General features: G+C 38.7%; 1 protein-coding gene across 2 annotated transcripts in view; it reads right to left on the reverse strand.

Moving 5' to 3' along the window:
• Positions 1-20,998, reverse strand: part of LANCL1 (LanC like 1) — a 32,655-nt gene extending 11,657 nt beyond the window's left edge. The window contains exons 1-4 of one of the 2 annotated variants that reach the window (XM_036254905.1): positions 20,968-20,998; positions 20,565-20,661; positions 16,120-16,237; positions 3,866-4,073 (exon numbers count right to left, since the gene is read on the reverse strand). In XM_036254905.1, coding sequence (XP_036110798.1) covers positions 3,866-4,073; positions 16,120-16,237; positions 20,565-20,645 — 407 coding nt within the window. In that variant the 5' untranslated portion in view covers positions 20,646-20,661; positions 20,968-20,998. Of the gene's footprint in view, positions 1-3,865; positions 4,074-16,119; positions 16,238-20,564; positions 20,662-20,869 lie in introns of both variants that reach the window. The other variant, XM_036254904.1, reaches the window with a different exon arrangement.
• Positions 20,999-21,650: the final 652 nt, after the last annotated feature.

The following is a 21,650-nucleotide window of genomic DNA, read 5'->3' on the forward strand; positions in this document are numbered from 1 at the left end:
TATTAACACCTATTAACATTTTTCACATAACAAACTATTACTATGTGGCACATATATGAGAAAGGTTGGCATTATGTATAACATATTGGGACCACTACAATTTATTTTTATAATACTTAAGAGTGATTCATTCAACTGTATTTTTTTGTGAACCTCTAAAGCAGATGTGTGTGGCTAATGGCTTTAAACTGGCTATGCAAAAACATAATAAGGCAGTTTCTGTATTTCAAATTTATATGGGTATGGAACAGCTTTTGTATTGGCTGGTCTTCTGCAAGTTAATTACTATGGAAGGAATACATGTGTTAATTAACCTTTTGGGAAAACCAGTTTTGCTTCACTTGCCATTTTGATCAAGCTTAGTGACAGGTTTTATATTAAATAATTCCCAGCCCTGGAGTGGAATGCTCATAGTTTTTTGCTCTAAAATACACTAGTTCTACATTTTTTTGTTTTTAAGTTGTACTAGATCACTTCTAATCTCTGATAGATGTACCACAGGCATGTATCTGTTAGTTCAGGGAATGCTCTAACATGATCCACAGATCATTATAGGTAGAGCATAAAACTCCTTGGACTCTCCTCCACCCTCCCTTTTGTATACTTTCCAGCGGAAAAAGTTAGTTACAATAATAAAGTATCACTGTATGGGGAAAAAATTGGGGAAGGAGGGAGAATTTACATATATATGCTCAAACAAGAGAATGCTGATTCCTTCTTCAAATACAACACAAACCACATCTTATAAAGTCTAGTTATAGTGTATTCTATAACATGGATGAACCTGAGGACATTATGTTATATGAAACAAGCTGGTTATAAAAAGACAAATACTGAGTGACTCCCCTTATATGAGATACTTAGAATAGTAAAAAATCACAGACACAGAAAGTAGAACAGTGGTTATCAGGGACCAGGATGGGGGAGTCGGGTACAGATTCAGTTTTACAAGATAGAAAGAGCTATGGAGATGGATGGTGATGAAGGTTGCACCATATCATGAATGTATTTAATTCATTGAACTATATAATTAAAAATGGTTAATATGGTAAATTTTACGTTATATGTACTTTACCACAATAAAAAAAATTGGAACAAGGGGAATGAAATATAAATTCTAGAACTAAAAATTGCACTGCCTATAATAAAAAATTCACCAGATGGACTTAACAGCAGAATGGATATAACAGAAGAAAGTGACACTTTTTTCTCAAGTGAACTGAAAAACATTACCTAATCTCAACAACAGAGAGTGGGAAAAAAGATTGAAAAAAAAAGAACAGTCTCAGAGACCAGATGAACAATATCAAAAGGCCTAACATATATGCAACTGGAATTTCAGAAGGAGAAGACTAAGGATGGTGCAGAAAAAAATTAGAAAAATATTCTAGATCCTGATCGAGGTTTGGATTACATTGGCATATGCATTTATCAAAACTAAGTATACACTTAAAACCTGGAAGCTCATTGTGTAGAAAGTTTATATCAAAGGACCATAACTCTAAACAGACACTGAACTCTAGTAAATTATATTTAAGCTCAAGTATTTAGAAGGAAGTATACTGATGTCTGCAATTTACTCTGAAATGCAGCCTCCTTCACAAATAAGATTAATAATGAATAGAGAAATAGATAGATGTATAGATATATGATAAAGCAAATACAGTAAAAGGTAACAGTAGATTCTTGTGGTAGATCTATAGGTACTCATTGTTTTTTCACCTTTTTTATTTGTTTGAAATTTTTCATAATAAAATTTAAGGGGAAAAAAAGTCTAGCTATTAGAATTTTAGGCCAAAGTCTGTTGTTGAAATACACACCACCACACAATAAAAGTTTAACCAAGGGATCCTCAACAAATGAAATCAGTAACGATAATACTATTCTAACAGGAATTTATAAGAAAGAATAGTGGGGCCTTGGCTGGTTTGGCTCAGCGGTTAGAGCATCAGCCTGCAGTCCAGAGAGACCAGGGTTCGGTTCCTGCTAAGGGCACGTACCTTGGTTGCAGTTTGTCCCTGGCCCTGGTTGTTGTGCGGGTGGCAGCCACTCAATGTGTCCCTTTCACATCGATGTTTCTCTCTCTCTCTCTCTCTCTCTCTCTCTCTCTCTCTCTCCCCCTCTCTCTCCCTCCCACACTATCTGAACAAAACATGGAAAAATGTCCTTGGGTGAGGATAAAAAAAAAGAATAATGGGGATCAAAAAAACATGGTCAACTCAGGGATGGTCAGTGATTAAAATGCTGCTGGAATTAAATGGGCAAAAGACCTTAACAGGCACCTCTTTAAAGGAGATATACAGATGGCAAGTAAGTATAAGAAAAGATGCTCTACATCATACGTTAGAGGGAAATCCAAATTAAAACAATGAGGTACCAATGCATTCCTATCAGAACAACCAAAATGCCAGAACACTGACAACACCAAATGATAGAGAGTATGTAAAGGAACAGGAACTCTCCTCCGTTGAGGGTGGGAATGCAAAATAATACAGCCCCTTTGCAAGACAGTTTGGCAGTTTCTTAGAAAACTAGACATATTCTTAGCATACAATCCAGAAATTATGCTCCTTGGTATTTACCCAAAAGAGTTGGAAACTTATGTCCACATAAAAACTTACACATGGATGTTTGTTTATAGCAGCTTATAATTGCCAAAACTTGAAAGCAACCAAGATGTCCTTCAGTAGGTAAATGGATAAATAAATTGGTACACAGTGGACTACTACTTAGCACTAAAAAGAAATGAGATACCAAGATATAAAATGATATGAAGAAACCTTAACATCTATTACTAAGTGAAAGAAGCCAATCAGAAAAGATCACATACTATATGATTCCAATGACATGATATTCTCGAAAAGGCAAAACCGTGAAGACAGTAGAAAACTCAATTGATTGCCAGGGGTTAGGGAGGAGGGAAGAGGAATGAATAAGCAGAGCACAGAGGATTTTTAGGGCAGTGGAACTGCTCTGAATGATACTACAATGATGGAAACATGTCCTTATACATTTTTCCAACCCTTAGGATGTCCAACAACGACAGTGAACTGTAATGTAAACTATGGACTTTGGTGATTACGATGTGTCAGTGTAGGTTCATGAACTGTAACCAGTGTACCATTCTGGTGGGGGATGTTGATAATGGGGAGGCTGTGCATGTGTGGGGGTAGGCGGAAGACAATTTTGCTGTGAATTGAAAACTACTCTAAAAGGCAAAGTCCATTAAACAACTAAACAAAACAACAAAACCTTCGCTGGAAATGCAGCTCTCTCTACGTTAGCATGTTCGAGCTGAGCTGACATGCATGCAGAGTTGCATGGAGGCCAGGTTTTGTAGAATTCTGAAAGTATTCATTAAACTTGAGTGAGGCAATAATTGTAATTTATTAGTACAAAAGTTTGGTAATTCTTCATAATTCACAAACTTCTAGCAGGCTTCCTTGATTTATATTAACAATTTGCATATCATTTGTCTTTTAAAAAACAATTTTGCCTCAGTTTGTATATTCTTAGAAGGCCTCTCTCAACCCACCTTGCGAAGTGAACTGCATTTTTTTCAAAGTGTTGAACTTGGATAGCACCTTGAATTAGTCATCATATAATTAGGCTTTTGATCTCATTTTTGTTACTGAAACTGATTTCTGATCTGGAACATGTGTCATTATATCTTGCAATAAAACACAGATTATAATGGCCGCTCCTTAACGACGACATAGGAATAATGTGAGAATTGATCAAATGACAGTACTAAGATTTACTGCTGAGAGGGAAGTAAATTCACTCAAATGTTCTTTTGCTAACACACAAAGAATTAACATATAATAACAGGTAGATAAAAATCCTCAAAAAGAAACACGATTACCTAGTGATGCAATCCTCTGCCTGCTTCTCATTGTTCATCTTGTGATATACCACGGCAGCCACGGCCAGCGGGCCTGCATCCCCGCAGAGGAAGGTGATGGAGCGCTTGGACAAACAGTTCAGACTTTGCTTTACATAGCCGTGCGCCTTCTGCAGGTAGGCTGGGTCCCCGAACACATCATAGAGATGGAGGTAAAGCACAGCAATACCTGAAAAGCAAGAGGAAAATAATGTAAAAATGAGAAAAGGGCAGCTGACTGTATTATTTTGGTGTGCTGCCTACTCAGCAGAATTGATTTTTGATAAGCTGTAATAAATATGTAAACTATCTGGTTATTCAGATGACTTTAGTTCTAGACTTACCTTTATTACCAAGTAGCTCTGAGAACCAGACAGAGGCAAACACCTTACTGGTTCTCAGTTTCTTCACCACTATAACTCTAACAAGAACTCTCTAAGACCCTCTAAGACTCTAAATCAAAGTTTATCATTAATCTTTGCTGCACTCTGGCTACTGTGTTAATTGTGTTAATGTATTCCTCTTGATGGTTAAATGGTAGGTCATCTAAACTATGGTTCCAAATAAACAGTCACTTATTTATTTAACAAATAATAATCTACTTAATAATAAATAGGAAATGTTTGTTCACGTGGACTAAAGAAATTCAAAAACTAGAGAATAAAAATTCAAAATTTCTTTTATAGATTTTTTTATTTTAATGAGAGGGTAGATAAACTGACAAAATTCCCTAACATTCCAGGCAGGGATTATAAGCAAACTATTAAGTTATTTGAGAAATAAATTCCATTACTCCCTATTTTTTTTGTTTGTTCTCCATTGAGAACCTAGCTCTTTAGGAACTATACTGTGAAGGCTGCCAATGACTTCTGCTAGGGGCCTTCACTTGCTTCTTATCTTCCTCTCAAAGCATGCTATATGTAATTGAGCTGTTCTCTGTATGTACGTATTCCAAATACCCGTCACAGTAGCAACAGCCTCCCCACAAAGCTGCCTGGTCCCGGGGCAGACTGAAAGATGTGGCATAGGGAGTCTGCCTGCAGCATTTCTAGAAACTAATTTTTCTCCTTAAAGTACATTTTCCATTTTCTTTACCATTTTTAAAAGATACAGAGCTTCTGTTTAAACCTAAATTAATAGAGCCAATCTCTTCACAAATTTCAATGCAGCAAAAATGCAGACTGCAAAATGACTTTTCACTGTATTGAAGACAATTTTAAATTCAGATAGTTTTCTCATTCTACATGTGTAGTCTTCAAAGCTTTGTGCTACAGACAATTCAATTTCACATGTATATTAAGACCAAATTTTCATTTCCTGCCCAAGTTAATAACACTGTCTGCTCTTTCAAAGTGTCTTGGTGTTAGTAATTCCACAAACTGATGATCAGATGTACCAATGCTTAAGGTCTGTAGACATAAGTGTGCAAAACCACGTATGTGGGTAAGAAAAAAAAATCTCCTTTTCACAAATGATCAATGTCAAGAGCTTCTTCTAGAATTAGGTTCTTAATGGGCTTCATCTCATCCACACCAGGCATCTGCAGGCAATCTGTTTAAATTGTTAGCCTTTCATTTTGCCCTCCTATTCCCATCGCTGCCTGAACTCCCTTAATTAAGTTATGTAAGCACCAAAGCCAGATAATGACATGACTGAGATCTGAGAAAATAAAAAGTGATTAAATACAAGCCCAATGATTGCTTTCCTTTGCAGACCTCTGTCTCTCATTATCAACAATTCCTCTTGGCCTAAATATTTAACAAATAAAACCCATGAAGTTTTGCAATTGTAAGAGTTGATGCATTTCTCATGAAAAAGGAGTAATCACTTCTCAAGTCTCACAATATTTTATTTAGATAAAATATGTATTTTTTTCTTTTCCTGATCAACAGAGAATTATCTAGCTAGTCTCTAGGGTTTCACAACCTCAGGTTCTATTTCTCTCCTTCTCATTCTGGGCCTCAGTGTTTGCTTATTTAAAACCATCTCCTCCAGGTTGTAATTTACAGGTGTCTACCTTCCTTGTCACAAGACACCCAAAGATGAGAAGTGTTTCAAGTGAGGGTGCTACAGCCAGTTAGAAAAATGTTCCTAAACAAGCTTATTATAAATCAGTCTAGGCAACAACAACAACAAAAAAAGACAAATGCCTAAGTCAAAGACATGTAATGCCTCAACAATATTTTATACCCCAGGTGCCCTAATTTAATCCTGGCCAGGTTGCTCAGTTGTTTAGAGCATTGTCCCACTAGGCCACGGTTTGGGATTTGATCATTGATCAGAGTACATATACCAGAAGCAACCAATGAATACATAACTAAGTGGAGCAACAAATTGATATTTTTCTCTTTTTAAAATTAATGAATAAAAACTTTTAGCTAAAAAGATAATAGAATGGAGGAACTGCCTGTGGCCAAATGTTTTGGATTTGATCCTTATGATCTTCCAACCTCTGACGATATTCACGCATCATCATAAATACCGAAGGTGAGAGAGCACTGGCAGATAACTGGTGGGAAATAAAGACACATCCTCAAGGGCTCTGTGGGAAACACTCATCGCATCCTTCTATATACTCACAGCCCTGGCCTCAGCCTAGGCTTTAAAAAACTATTTTCTAATGTAATTTTATCAAAATAAATATGTTCTTTATGGAAGAAATTAGTACTGCAAGGCTTAATGTACACATGCAGTCTCCTGCCCCACTCTGTTCCTGCCTCCCTTAGGCAGCAACTTTAAATAATTTTAGCCATTTCCAATCGTAGCTGCCTCCATATTGCTAATAATATGCTTATGTGCTATCCTTTCATTTCTCTATATCAGACATTTTGACTCACAATCCATTATGAAAGATAAGGATTTAGCTCTTGTGATAGAGACTGCTAAGTGGTCCCTGAAACTATATCTCCCTTTCCCTCAACACTGATGCCCTGGGTACAGGGCTGCCCATAACAGTCTCCTTTGCAGCTGGGTATGACCATGTGACTAAGTCTGACCAATGAGACATAATGGGAGTAATGGGGGTAACTTCAGAAAATGTTCTTGAATGCGGGGACACACCATTTCTTTCCCCCTGGCTGGAATACAGATTATGATGGTGTAGCTGAAGCAGACACATTAGACTAGGAAGTGGTAGCTCTGTGGTGAGGATGGTAAAGCCTTAAAATCAAAGAAGCTTAAATCCTGAAGGACTGTGAAATGGTTCTGGACTGCCTATACACAAAAGAACAAAATTCTGTTGTGTTCAAGTCACTGTCATTTTAGGTGTATCCCCATATGCTGGTAAACCTAATCATAAAGAATACGGCTCGTTGAAGCTGGAGAGTTAGGATTTAAGGTTTTATTTGAAAAGTACCATTATAAGCACTAGAAGAGCATAATTAGATCTGGGTTTTTAAAAGTTCACTGTCAGGTTTGGAAAAAAGTGTGTGGATCAGTGGATCCAGGAGCAGCAGTTAGAAGGATGCTTCAGGAGTACAGGTGAGACACAGGGCAGTTGCAGTAGAGATGAAGTGAGACTGTACTGGAAAGAAGTCTGTCTGGAAGGTAAAATCAGTGGAACCTGGTGGTGAATGATGGAGAGGGAGATGTCAAGATGACTCCAGATGGGCAATGGCGAGAGCCACCCAGGCGGCAAACACCCCCAGGGGACGGCCAGGCTTGGGAAGGAGGAATACAGTAGTATCTATTCATAAACTCATCCCCAAAGATGATTCCATTCTCTAAAGGACATTTAATATGAGAAACTACACTCCTACTGGCTTCTAGGGTAACCACCATTAAAACTGGTCATGAGGCTCAACAAAAGATGATGCATAGAGTTTAATCTTTTTAATAATTTTTCTTTTTCTTTTCATCACAGTGCATACTAGTTAATCAAGGGAATTCTTGGGCTTAAATTTGAGTAGCAGACAAAATTTCCTTCTCTACCGTTTGCTAAGCAAAAGGTAGAATAATGGAGATTTGTTTCCTTCTTCTGTTTCACCCTTTCTTCCAGACCAGAAATGATTAAAATGAGATTTAAATTTTGAATGTGTTTAACTGTAAAAATATGCTCCAAATTGTTTTTATTTTATAATGCTTTTATTTAAAAAAAAATGAAAGCCCTCCCACTCCCCATTTGCATCTAGATGAATTCTGACACTTTCATTGATATAAAATTTTAATGCAATATTCTTCTATTTCTTAGCTAGTCCACTCCATATCTACTGTCATTAAGCTATGGAAACTAATGCTTTGGGTCTTAATTTTACTATCTTGTTAGATTTGCTCATACATGACTTGAACATATTGACATATTATAAAAGAGAAAATAATCCATATGAAGAGAGACATGCTGAGAAAAAAATAAAGCAAAATCTAATCCATTATTGTCCTAGTAATCCTAAAGTCATTAAAGATGAGCAATACATATTTGGGATAATATCCTAATTCTGTTAAGTAATGAGTAATTTCCTTTAGGAACAAATGATTATTCCCATTCTGGATAGTCTTACTTCATTCCCTAAAAAGGTATATGAAATTTGTTATCGAGATCCCACTTCTATTTTACACGTAAATCCAGATAAATTTAAGCAACATCAGTAACAACCAATCAATAAAGAGCCTTTTAGAATCAAATAAATGAAGTCAGTAATTTTTCCAGGAATGGCATGTTAATTCTTTAGTTATTCACACCCTTGGAAGCTGACCTGGTGAAGAAAGATGGATAGAGGTTGGCAGAGTATCCCCTCCACCAAGGAGCAGGTATGGTGGGTATAGACTGAAAGGGGGGCTTCCTATGTGAAATGATGGAAGTGGAGCAGGTGCAGAGAGTACTCCCAGCAAGTGCAATTATCTGAGCAACTTCCTGTAGACAAGAAGCCTAGGGGATGACCTGGTTAATAAGGTTGGGCTCCTTGGGGATTTGAATTATTGAAAAGGAGACATGGAGATTTAGATTTGATGCGAATCCACTGACAGTTTATATAAAGGAGTAGTATTCAACAAAAGGATTTTAAAAGATAAACTGGCCATATGTGTTAGTCCAGGTCTTCCACAATGGGATTGAACATGCAGAACTTTAATAGGACAGTCTATCCAGTTATCTAGGAAATGGATCCCAGGCATGTACCACATGAATCATGTGACAGGGTATCATACCAGCAATTATACGCATTGGCTTGGAAGTGACACATGCTGCTTCCACCTGCAGCCCCTAGTCCAGAACTGGTAGCCTCACCTAACTACAGTGAAGGTGGGGGTGGGTCTAATCCTCCCATGAACACAGAAGGAGCGACAAAAGACATGGTGAGCACTACAAGTGTCCAACGTGGGGCCTGGTGGGGAGGAGGCAGAGAGGAGCCAAACCTGGGACAGGTCAGGTTTGAGATAGTCATTAGATATTCAAGTGGAGAGGTCAAGTTGGCAGGTAGATACATGAGTCTGGAGTTCAGAAATGAGAGATTGGACAAATGTCCTCCAAATGTGTGGGAAATGTGTTAACTGAAGTGGTCAATGAGTCCCTGATGCATTTCAGGAGCAGCTGGACTGGAAGACTCATTAATCCAATGCAAGTGGCAGTTGTGTTTGACTGAAAAACAAAAACTAGGCTTATCACCTCCTTTGTGGTCTGAGAAGCCAGAAGAAACCCAGACATTTATTATTTTGATCTTAGGTTCCTGGTTGCTCAGAAGTGCGGTGTCCAACATGCTAGACTCTACAGAAACTAAAGTTAATTGAAAGTAAACAATATTTAAAATTCCATGTCTCAGTCACACTAACCACATTTCAAACACTCCATAGCCACAGGGCTAGTGGTTGCCATATGGAAAGCAAAGGAACATTTCCATCACCACAGGAAGTTCTCAGGACAGCGCTGCTCTGAACAGAGGGGAGATGCTATTCTGCATACAAAGTTCAGGAAGTCTGGCATTGCCACACAGTTCATTCATCCTAGACACCTCTTCTTTTGGAAACGTTGACAACTAGTGAAAAGAAAAATGTATATACTGCGAAGATCAAATAACATTGTGCTATAACAGAAATCCATTCTGGCTTTCAGTGCAGAAACTGAACCAGATTTTTCGATTCTGTTTCCTTCTGTAGCTACTACTCTGTGAAGGGAGGGTAAACTGCTTAGGGACACTTCTAAATCTGCGATTTCCTTACTCAGCTACTTACCCAGTAGTGCTATAAATATAGCCAGCTGTTGAGAAGTAATTAATACTAAGCCTTTGAATTTCTGAGGGATCATTAGTCCTATTCATTTTGACCAATCAAGTCCCGGTATGTCTCAAACATATATGGAGATGATAAAAATCCCCACAGATGTATGAACCTTTCAAAACACTTCTCTGTAATCTGCATTTCAGAGATGATTCCTTGACATTCTTCATTTATCATCAGTCCACACTGATGTACAAATCTTTGCCATAATACTTTAGCTCTATAATGTGTTTCCTTACAGGTCAGGGACTTTTAAAGACTCTCTTCAGGGACTCTGGTAGAAAAATCATGTTCAGACTATAGATACTGCTGGAGTCACAAGAGGTGCTCAGCTAACGCTGAAGAATGGGTCACAATAGTTTGAGTGACATGAAGACATGAAATCCCTAAAGGAGGGATGATGGGTTGTTATAAGTTTCAAATAAATTGTTCACTAGCTGAAACTTTAAATGCTCATTAATTTATATGTCTTTTTTCTTTTCAGATTTGTGAAAATATAAGGGAAATTCCCTCTGATTAACCTCATACAATATGACCATCTGTCTTTCTATCTCAGGTTAGTACTTGATAATGCGTTACTTGAAACTGTTTCTCAATTTTGTGAGTGTTTGACAGCATGCATTTCCATTTCTTCAACAAAAGCACAGCTGTCTTCCAGGCAGGATTCTCAGGCCGTCACCACAGTGACTGTGCACAGTGCTCTGCACAAAGCCCGCCTGTGAACACTGCACCGACTAGTACCACCACTGTCCTCTGGATGAAGCCAAGCACTGTGAGCTGCTGGATTTCCAAACACTCCAGCACCTTCAATCCAGGTAATCTGGGAGGAAACTGGTTGAGACTCCACAGCCTTAATTTAACAACATTGCTCCTAATTTAACAACATTGCTCCAAACAAGGAGTGGAAGAGAAATGGAAGAGAGCAAATGATTGCTCTGAAGATGCGTCTTTTCTCCTGAATCTATCTGCAGAGCTGACTGTCCAATAGGAAGAGAGATTTAAAGACATCATGCTTTCTTCCTCCTTCCCACAGAGCCCTGCACTGTACTGCTTTGTAACTGTCAGATTAGGAAGTGCTCCTAGTCTTTTACTCACATTGCTATGTGAGTGATAAATCCCTCAGCACAGTAGTCATTAAGAGCACAAGCCCAGGGGCCCTGGCTGGGTAGCCCATTTGGCTAGAGCATTGTCCCAATATGCAAAGGTTGTACGTTCCATCCCTGGTCAGGGCACATACAAGAAGCAACCAATGAATGCATAAATAAGTGGAACAATAAATCAATGTTTCTCTCTTGCTCTCTCTCAAATAAATATTAAAAAAAGAGAATGAGCTAAGGACTCACTGTCTGGCTCTGCCACTTACCAGATGTGTGACCTTGACCCATTTACTAAACCTTTCTGTGCCCAAGTATCTTCATCTGCAAAACGGAAACAGTAGCTACTCCATAGTTACTATGAATCATGCTAATCACTACAACAGTCCTTAGTGCATACTAACTACTTAATAAACGTCCAAGCCTCCCAATCCCAAATGCCCAATGTGAACCGCAATGTGTCGAACGAGTCACTTTGATACCTGATCTCTGATACCAGATCTAAAGGGACAGAAAGTACAGAGAGAACCATACTCTCCCTGTTCCTACTTTCTGCCTTTCTCCTCCCTCACAGGCTCCTCTGACTGGGGAGGCTGGGAAAGTGTGCTATGTGGCCTCACTCTTGAACTTGCTGGAAGTCTTCTCTGTCCTGGGGCTCTCTGCCATCTCCTCTCTCCTGTTCCTTATGTGGTAATCCGTACCTTGGGCTGTCCAGATGCTCTGTTTGAGTCTGGGGAGGTAAGTTCAAATCAAGGAGCAAGGAAGAAACCCACTTAACATCCAGATCTAAACAATAAGCTCTTTACCCAGCTTTACCAATTACAAAGCCCTATCTAATTTCTGAGTTCATTTCTCAATTAGATCAGAGGTTGAAGGGAAAGAGATGTGATTAACTAACACTGAATTCCTACCCGTCCCCATTCTACCCAGTTGTAAGGTACTGTTTTTAGTTCTCAAAGGTGGTAGCTAGAATAGCAATAGCAGCACACTCTCCATCCATCCATCCATCTGCATATATTTATTAAGCACCAACTATAGACCTAGCATTGTGTTAAGTGAAGTTACTGGAATGAAATGACAAGACACAGCCTCAGTCTCTTTGGTTTGTAAAAATCAAATTGCTTAGATATGTATTCCTTCTTTCCTTCCTGCCATTCCTTCTAGTCAATCCACAAACACTCACCCTGCTCTCTGTGCCTCACCCAAGCACACTGGAGGCATCTAACCCTTACAGTGGTTTCAGCACTGTGTCTTAGCAATTTAAAGAGAGTGTAACACAATGACATCAACACCATATAAAGTGCAGGCAGAAAAAAAGCAGGTGACACTCTTGCTACACTTATTTATCCAGTGGTCACTGTGAAGGGCTCTAATAAACCCAGTGCAGATCCACGCCTTGGATTCCTTCTGCTTGTCCTACCAGAGCTTGCTGGGAGGCATAGGTGCTTCTCATGAAGGGGAAGGACTTTTGTTCAGGGCTCAAATTAAACACTGAAATGCTGGCTCTGATGAAGAGCTACTTAATAAGGAGGTCAAATTGCAAAGAAAAGACACCTGGCCAGAGTGATTTCTTTCAAATACGCCTGGTATCAGCAGAAACTAAGACCCACATGCTAAAGCTGTAGCTCAAAGGCAGATCAGAGAACAGCATCCTGAAACACTTTAATGACTTACATTTACAGCGCAAGTTAATATTACTCTAGGGATTATGCTGCATATCCTCTTATTTAAAATGTTATCTAATACTTGAAAAGAGAAACTACATGCCAATCTTAGCCTCATTAGCAATGTGAGTTGGTTATAGAAGCTTGGGTCATGTCTTTCAGAACTAAAGCCTCTAGAGTCCTGTGTGTATTTTTTCCCCTCAAAGTGTAAGTTGATTATCATTTCCCTTAGGAATCATCACAGTTAAAAGTGGGAAAAATGAAATTAAATGAGGGTTAGCACTTTCCCTCATTCTCTCTTAAAGATACTAGTGAGATCAGCCACCCCTTTAGTTTACTTAATCTTTTACCATGTTACCTGAAAGGGAAGCAATCTTTTCTATTAAATGCATTTCTAACAAGAATATTCCATCTGCTCATTTAATCCTTTATAATAACAATTCCTCACCAGTGTTTTATGCTTTCCATTTTATAAGGACCTTTAAAAGTCTTCTCCCCGCTAGAACCTACAATCTCCCTGGAATAAAGCCCAGAGTAGCCTAATGCAGGTGGCATCATGCTCTGTGATGATTCCCCACAGATCCCTGGACATCACCTAGGACCACTCAGTAGCTGGTTATCAGGTTTGACCTTCAGGGGCCTCCTTGTGTGCTATTTTTCTATGCTGTCTGCTGCTATGTGTACAGATATACAGAACAGTTCTTCAATGCTTCCCAAAATAGGAGTATATACTATAAGCAAATCTACCAGAGAAGGATTAAGGCTAGAAATGAACAACTCAATGTTATTGCTGGCACATGGCACGTATCAATATCATGATGCATTACACTTCAATGTACTCATTTTATAAAGGAGGCTTTCAGTGAAAAGCACTGAAGCTGTTTATTTCAAATATGGCTTATTAACAGCTGCAGGAGCTACCGATTGATTTCAGACTTGGGTACTATTTCACAAAAGAAAATCCTCAATAAGCTTTTTCAAATACAACAATTATGAGGAAAAGCTTCTGTTTTGGCCCAGTTAATTTTCTATCCTGAAACCAACTTAATATGGTAATTCAGGATTGGGGGGGAAACACCTTCTATAGAACAACACTGGAGATTTCACTTTTCTATATGCAAATGCCCATACATCTCTCCAGGGTTTACTTTATGTCCAATACCAAATAACACTCTCCTATAGACTTTTAAATAGTAAATACTCTTGCCTGTCCAATAAGCTGTTTCCCTCTTTCTTTCCAAATTCCTTTCATGTTTTTATCACAGATTATATGTTTCTAAAACACTTAAAACTGACTAGCTGTTAGCCATTTCTAAAAGTTTGTACAGATGAGTATCATCACGTTGTGACTGCTTAAAAAACTCCATCTGAGAACTTATGTGTAGATGCTCACTTATAAAATGTATGCTGTAAACCCAAATGTACAAGTGGAATCTAAACACAAACACACACATACACACACACACACACACACACACACACACTCATTCTTATTCTCTCTATTTATAATTCTTTGCAAAGAGCAGGTGCTCTAAAGCCAGGCTTGCTGGGTTGAATCCTAACTTTGTCACCTTCTAGCTTTGTAACCATGAACAGACACTCAGCCTTGCTTTGTTTTGCTTCACTTTTCTCATCTGTGAAGTGGGGCTATGAATAGTATGCATGCCATACAGTTCTTCTGAGACTTAATTAATTAACGCAAGGCACTTAGAGCGGTGCCTGGCATGTAACGTTAGTTACTGACATATATGCACACGCCCTGTGGCTCCTGTCATTCAAATGACAATCCTAGTAACATTTTATTAGTAAGAATAGTGGTTTAATCTTTACTCTTGCCCGTCAACAGTCAAATGATCACAAAACTGCATAATGATGATCGTCAATCCCTTGGGAACCAAAATTTATTCATTATATTTTATTATTAAAGTACTGAATTCTTGTTTTTGAGTATTAATATATAGTAATCACTTGTTAATGCTCAACTACTACATTATACTTGTCCTGTTTTGTTCAAATCCTCATAACTTTAAATAAAGAATAGTAGTGTTTATTAACAAAATTAATCTACCAATTACAGCATACCTGGGACATGTATATAGATAATAAATGACAACTGTTATCATTTCCATTTTGAAGCAAATACTTTCATTTTATTCTCATGTTAATATTTCTTGTGTTAAACTTCTAAAATCCACAAAAATCATAAAAATCATAAAATTAGCCCAGGCCAGTTTGGCTCAGCAGTTAGAGCGTTGGCCCATGGATAGAAGGGTCTCGGATTCAATTCCTGATCAAGGGCATGTACCTGGGTTGTAGGTTTGATCCCTGGCTCTGGTAGGGGTCGTGCAGGAGGCAACCAATCAATGTGTCTCTCTCACATCAATGTTTCTCTTTCTCTCTCTCCCTCACTCCCTTACACTCTCTTTAAATATCAATGAAAAAAATATCCTTGGGTGAAGATCAACAAAAACGAAGTAAAAAGGGAAAAAGAAACCTAAACTATAAGAGGAAGGGCCCATCCATTCCTCTTATTTTATAAAATACTGACCTTAAATGTCCCTGAAAGATTATACATTTATATAATGATATATGAGTAACTGGGAAATGCTGAGTCTCTACACTGTGCTTTCTTCAAGATTATAAAACGGTCTTTCTGTTTCTTCACATTACCAACCTAACTGCAGTTCTTCAACTTTCCTGCTTCAGTTTCTCTCTTACCTTTTTGATATCTATGTACCACTCCTTCCTACATTTTCTCCAACCTCTCAATGACGGGCAAAACAGTGAATGCAAACCAACTAGCAATGACTGCATGGAAGGATTACTCCATGGAATCTATACTTTATACCCTTTGTTCTGTGTAGTTCCGTTATGTAGCATTTTTTATTAATAATAACACTTTTGGACATGTTTTGTTTCCGGTGGATACATTCTCCTTATGTGTATTTCATACATTGTACTGTGGGACTTTTTGCATTGAAATTTCATCTCCAAATTAACTATGTAATGCTTAACATCAATTTTGCTCCTCACAGGAATAGCAGCCATCTAAATTGGTGGCAGGCATGAATTCCATGAATATACTTCCCCTACCCTAAGTTCAGAGCACTGAGAAAAATCTAGAACATCCCACGGTCAGGCTGAGAGCACAGCTATCACTCAGATGCAGATGCAGGAAGCATGTAAGGGTCCTGGCCAGAATGCTCTAGAAAGGGAATGCCTTCGCTCCCTTCTGCCATGCGTATGCCAGCTCACGGCCAGCACTTCGTACCTGTCCAGCCAGTGTAAGCGGTGCCATCCCGAGAGTCTGCTGACTTCAGGCCTCTCTCCATTTGCTGCAGAAGCTCTCGAATCTTATTGTTCAAGCGTTGTGAGAACTCAGGAGTCAGCTGTAAATATTAAGAGGAAAACAAACATCAAATAGATGGGCCACTTGACTTCTTGAACTATGGGCTCTCAAAAATAGGGGGGTACTTTATTTCCACTTAGGCCACATTTTTCTGCTTGGGAGAACTGGACAATTACAGCAGGTCCTCAAATAATGTCATCATTCAACGTTGCTTCATTAGAACATTGATGAGGAAAAAAAAATCAATTCCTGCTGAGTCCGCAGTCTGTGTTGAGTTTGCCTGTTCTCCCCATGTCTGTGTGTTTTCTCTGGAAACACTCATTTCCTCCCTCATGGCATAGATGTACATGAGGAAGTGGCATCTAAATTGTCCCCATCTGAGTGTGGGCGTGAGTGTGTGAGTGAGGCCTGGGATGGAAGGGTGTCCTGTCCAGGGTGGACTCCTGCTCTGTGCCCGGAGCTGCCAGGATAGGCTCCCACCACCCCCAACCTTGAACCTGATTAAGCGGGTTAGAGAATTATCAGACTTGTTTCTATTAATCCTTCTCAAATGTATGTATAGATCACTTTTGTTTCAATTTTTAATATTAGAAGTGTTTGGGGTCTTTATATAGAAGTTTGATGATGTTTTTGTGGCCAGAAATATATTGTATTGAATGAACCCTTGTTTATATCAATTAGCCTATGGTAAAATTGGTTTTGTTATATGTTGTTTTGCTTAAAGTCACAGTTAGGACTTACTGTATTTTATTCTTAAACAGCACAACAAAGTAACAAAACTTAAAAGTAACTACTCCTCAGGCAGGAAATATAGCTGACCCTTGAATAACACAGGTCTGAACTGTGCAGGTCCACCTTTATGTGGGTTTTCTCACTTGACTGTGCAGCTCAAACCTGTGTTGCTCAAGAGTCAACTCCTTGGTTGGGAATCCAGTATGTGGAAGGCTGGCTGTAGTTACACTCAGATTTCTGACTGTTCGGTAGGTCAGCGTCCCTAATTCCCTACACTGTTCAAGGGTCAACTGTATTTTTGTTGTCACTTCAGTGTTTTACATAAAAATTTTAATTAACTACTAAAACAGACCAACAATGATATACTGGCTCACAGAAATTTCCACCTAGTAGAGATCGTCTATTATTTAAACCACTATTTTTTTATTACAATAAAAGTTATTTTATCAAATTAACTACAAGTCAGAAGATGTTTGCTGTCTACAAGCCACTGGATTTTTAGTATTTAAACTGTACCAATGTTAATTTCCTAAAGAAATATGCTAATTGGGTTTGTTTTTTTACAAATGAGGATAAACATTTATAAAAATTCATTTATAAGCCCTGGCCAGTTTGGCTCAGCGGTTAGAGCGTCGGCCTGCGGTACAGAGAGACCCAGGTTCGGTTCCCGCTAAGGGCATGTACCTCGGTTGCAGTTTGTCCCCAGCCCTGGTTGGTCGTGCGGGTGGCAGCCACTCGATGTGTCCCTTCACATCGATGTTTCTCTCTCTCTCTCTTCCTCTCTCTCCCTCCCGCTCTATCTGAACAAAAAATGGAAAAATGTCCTAGGGTGAGGTTAAAAAAAAATTCATTTATAAGAACATCAAATCAAGCATTAAAAAACCCATTCCCAGCACGGCACCAGGCAGAGTAGGAGCATAAATATTGCTCACTGAACAAACCTGGCTTTGTCCTTATGGCTATTAGATGGGTGATCCTGCTCAACTCATAAGGTCTTTACGCTTCAGTTACCTCTGCAAAGTCAGGAAAATACCTGTCCCACCAATCTGAACAGGTTCTTTGCAGATAAAATGATATCTTATGTCTCAGGTCTTTTGCATTCAGGGATGCAATTGTTGACATTGTTACTATCATAAGCAGTCCAGGATTTATAATAAGTAATAATTTAGATGTGGGCTGAAGCACACTAAGGCTGGTGCAAGGGGGTTAGAGACAACCATATGAAGGCCCACAGATGCTAGGCAAACTGTGAGGCCCACACAATCAGTATGTTATTCGTTCTAAAGGCAAATGAAAAGCATTTTGATTCTGTATACACTGAATCAATTATCTTAAAAGGTCACTCTAATGTATCCCTCAATAATTTTAGGCATTGCTGTGATTCTCGGACTTGGATTTTACAAAGCAGTACAATTTCAAAACAATGCCAGGGAACATTACAAGGAAATGTTTTATTTACTTATGTAAGTGTTGTAAAAACAAACCTAACTATTATCTGTTAGTATCACAATCTAGTCTTCTAAAAAGGGCATCTTAGCACTGAAAAAATAAGACAGCATAGAATTATTATTAATAATAAGATATTAAATTTTATTCTGAAGAGCATCTCTGATAAGGCAAATAGGACTATCAACCACATCTGGATTATTTATTCTGAAGCTTCTCTATGATCCCTTATTGCACACTCAGAAGAACCACACTGCTTGAACGCCATCCTCCCATTATTTAACAATTTCTGCTAAGAGGTTAAGATTTCCAAAAGTTTTAAAAATATATTTAGTAAGATAAAATATACTTCAATATTAATACAAAAGATCTATAAATCTCAACTAGATAGAAGAGTGCATCTACATGAGAACATGTCATCTTCTGTTCACAGATCATGGATAATTTATCATCTTGCTTGGCTTTACTCAGAATGCTTCAGCCTCAGGAAGGGAAGTTACTTTCTATTTGGCACCTTTATTAACTGCACTTAATAAAGGTGACCTGCCTGAGAATATTGATTGCTTGTGGCAGACCACAAAATTATTCAAACTCTAGCAATAGTAAAGAGTCTCTAAAAGCACCCTCCCCCTTTTTTTTTTGTCTGATAGATACTTGAAAACAGACCAGATCCTTATTAAAATGTATGTGTTAACAAATTAAGAAAGACAGATCTCCAAGATCTCATCCTTGGTGTTCAATGTTAAACAATTTTATAGCTTATGCTAGTTTCTTTCAGGGATCTGTCCAAAAACCATGTGTTAAGCAATAAATTACACTGTTATTTTGGGGCTAGAGTTTAAGTTTATGAATATCTTTTTTCCTCCTTAGAAACAGAGTTAACTTTTTGGAAAAGCATTTAATTTATAAATAGCCCAAATAGTGAGCTACATTTTCCTGATGGGTCTTGTCATTAGGATACTTCCTCAAGTGTTCTCTTTGCCAAGTTAACATGAAACAGCATGTCTTCCTCCAACAAGACAAGACAAATACTTGAGCTTCAGGATCTGCAGAGCTAGGCAGAACACAGGTCCAAATGGCCAAAAGGAAGCCATATACCTCAAGATAATTATAAGCTTTGTTTGGGCAGCTGTTTTGGTCTTAAAAGAATCAGACTGACTCTAGCTCCATATACATTTTAGTACCTTCTATCCTACAACTCCTCTTCATCTCTGACATCCTTCCTACCAGCTCTACTGACCCAAATTAATCTATAATGATGAGTGTTTAAAGAAAATCAACAGAGTCACATAAACTTGATAGACATGAAAAACCAAAGCGCACTGTATCATATGTGAAATGCTTTCACATAACTGAGTTTGGAAGAAATAAACTGGTAAAATTGAAAAAAAAAAAAATGTGTGTGCATTTAAAGGGGTCACTTACCCAATCTAATTCCCTCTTAGGATTTCTCAACTAGGTATTCTTAAGAATAACTGTATTCTCTCTTAATTACATTCCCCCAAAGAGACATGAGAAATCATCCTTGGTCTCTGGTAACTCACATCCAGTTTCTCTTTTATACAGTAGTTTGTGAGCTGCAGGCCAATTTAATTTACTAGTATTTTTCAGCTGTGGGGATGTCCCGCAAAAAGTAGGAATGGTACAAAGAATTTCAGGCCTATGTCCCAAATTTCTCTCAGCACTTTCAGTCTAAAGATGTCTTGACTACATACTCTAGTTCCATCATCACTCTGTCTATACTTGTGTAAAATCATAAAGCAATTAAACGGGTGCATGTGAAATATCATCAGGATATTCACCTCTCCTTAAAAAAGCAAATCAGAAAGGTAAAAAATTTTAAATAACATGGTATATAAACTGCCTATCCGCCTTTGAATATACAAATTATTTTGAATATAACTTAAAATATCAATGAGGTTATTTCAATGATATTAACAATGATTCCTTATTGATATTCCACATGTTAGGGCTCAAATTATGTATTTTAATATGCATTTTATATATTTAAAATAAATGGTGATGGAAAAAATAAAAATAAGTTAAAAATATATATTTTATATGGTTATCGAATTACATGTTTTTTGTTTTTTTTTAAGGGATATTCATCCCTTTCAGGCAAAACTGAGCGCCTTTCCAAACACTGGGCGTCGGAGGAAGGGATTCAGGCAGATGCACCCCAAACTCACCCTCCCGGCAGGATCAAAGTAGCCTTCGGCCAGAGATTTGTTATAATCGGCATAAGGATTCGGGAAGGCCCTTTGAGCCATGACGCCGGAAGCGAGCCTGCAGAACAGGGGAAAAAGAGAACCCAGGTTGAGAGAGGGTCCTGGGCCCCGCTGCGCGGGCGGCGGCCGGAGCCCGGGCAACACTTTCCCGCGGGCCCCCAGGCCGCCGCACGGTCTCGGCGGTGCCAGTGGACGCCGACCCCACCTGGGCCCCGCCGCCAGGGCGTGGCACCTCCGCAAGGAGGCTGCCAGAGCCCCGAACCCACCGTGATGAAGGGGACCCGTTTTGCACCCCACTTTCCCACTCCCGCGACTAGAAGCGCCGAGCAGTGTCCAGAAGCCCAGCCCCGCCTCGGCCTCTCACCCCTCAGCCTCCAGACGATAACAGAAACGACGCCGCCACCGCTCACTTCCTCCCAGTCGGACCAATCAGAGCCGGCCTCACTCTGGAGGCCCGCCCCCCTCTCGCTGTCAGTTGTTTAAAGAGACAGGAGGGTGGTTTCTAAAGGACCAGACGGATGGTTTAATTTCTGGGTAGCTGGAGTGGGAACATGTCTTAATGTAACGTGCAAATGTGCCCAATATTTTCTACCTTTGTTCTCTTTTATTTATTTTTTTTACTTTTACGAAAACAAATTCAAGTCCAGATAATTCATGAGAATTAAATTTTTTTTTTAATCTGGAGAAGAAAAAAGACCGCATTGAGAAATAAACATATTCATATTTCTACTGCGAGAACTGAATAAAATTGGAGAAAATAATGCCTCTTCAGAGATTTTCCAAACTTTGCTTAACTTTAAAAAACAAAACAAAAAGAAAACAGAACAAACAAAAAACCACCACCACAATTATCAACACAAAGGACAAAAACCAAGGTATATGCAGGGCCAATACCTCAAAGGTACTCTAGAGGCGACGTGAGTGCCCTAGGGACAAGGTAATTAACAAAAGTCAGGGGAACTGCATGAAAACACAGATCACAGTTTTTAAAACCTTTAATCTGATCCTTTGCCTGAACTGGGCTATAATACTGTATATTAAAGCCCC

Source organism: Molossus molossus, unplaced genomic scaffold, assembly GCF_014108415.1.
Source record: "Molossus molossus isolate mMolMol1 unplaced genomic scaffold, mMolMol1.p scaffold_m16_p_11, whole genome shotgun sequence".
NCBI classification, from domain to species: domain Eukaryota; kingdom Metazoa; phylum Chordata; class Mammalia; order Chiroptera; family Molossidae; genus Molossus; species Molossus molossus.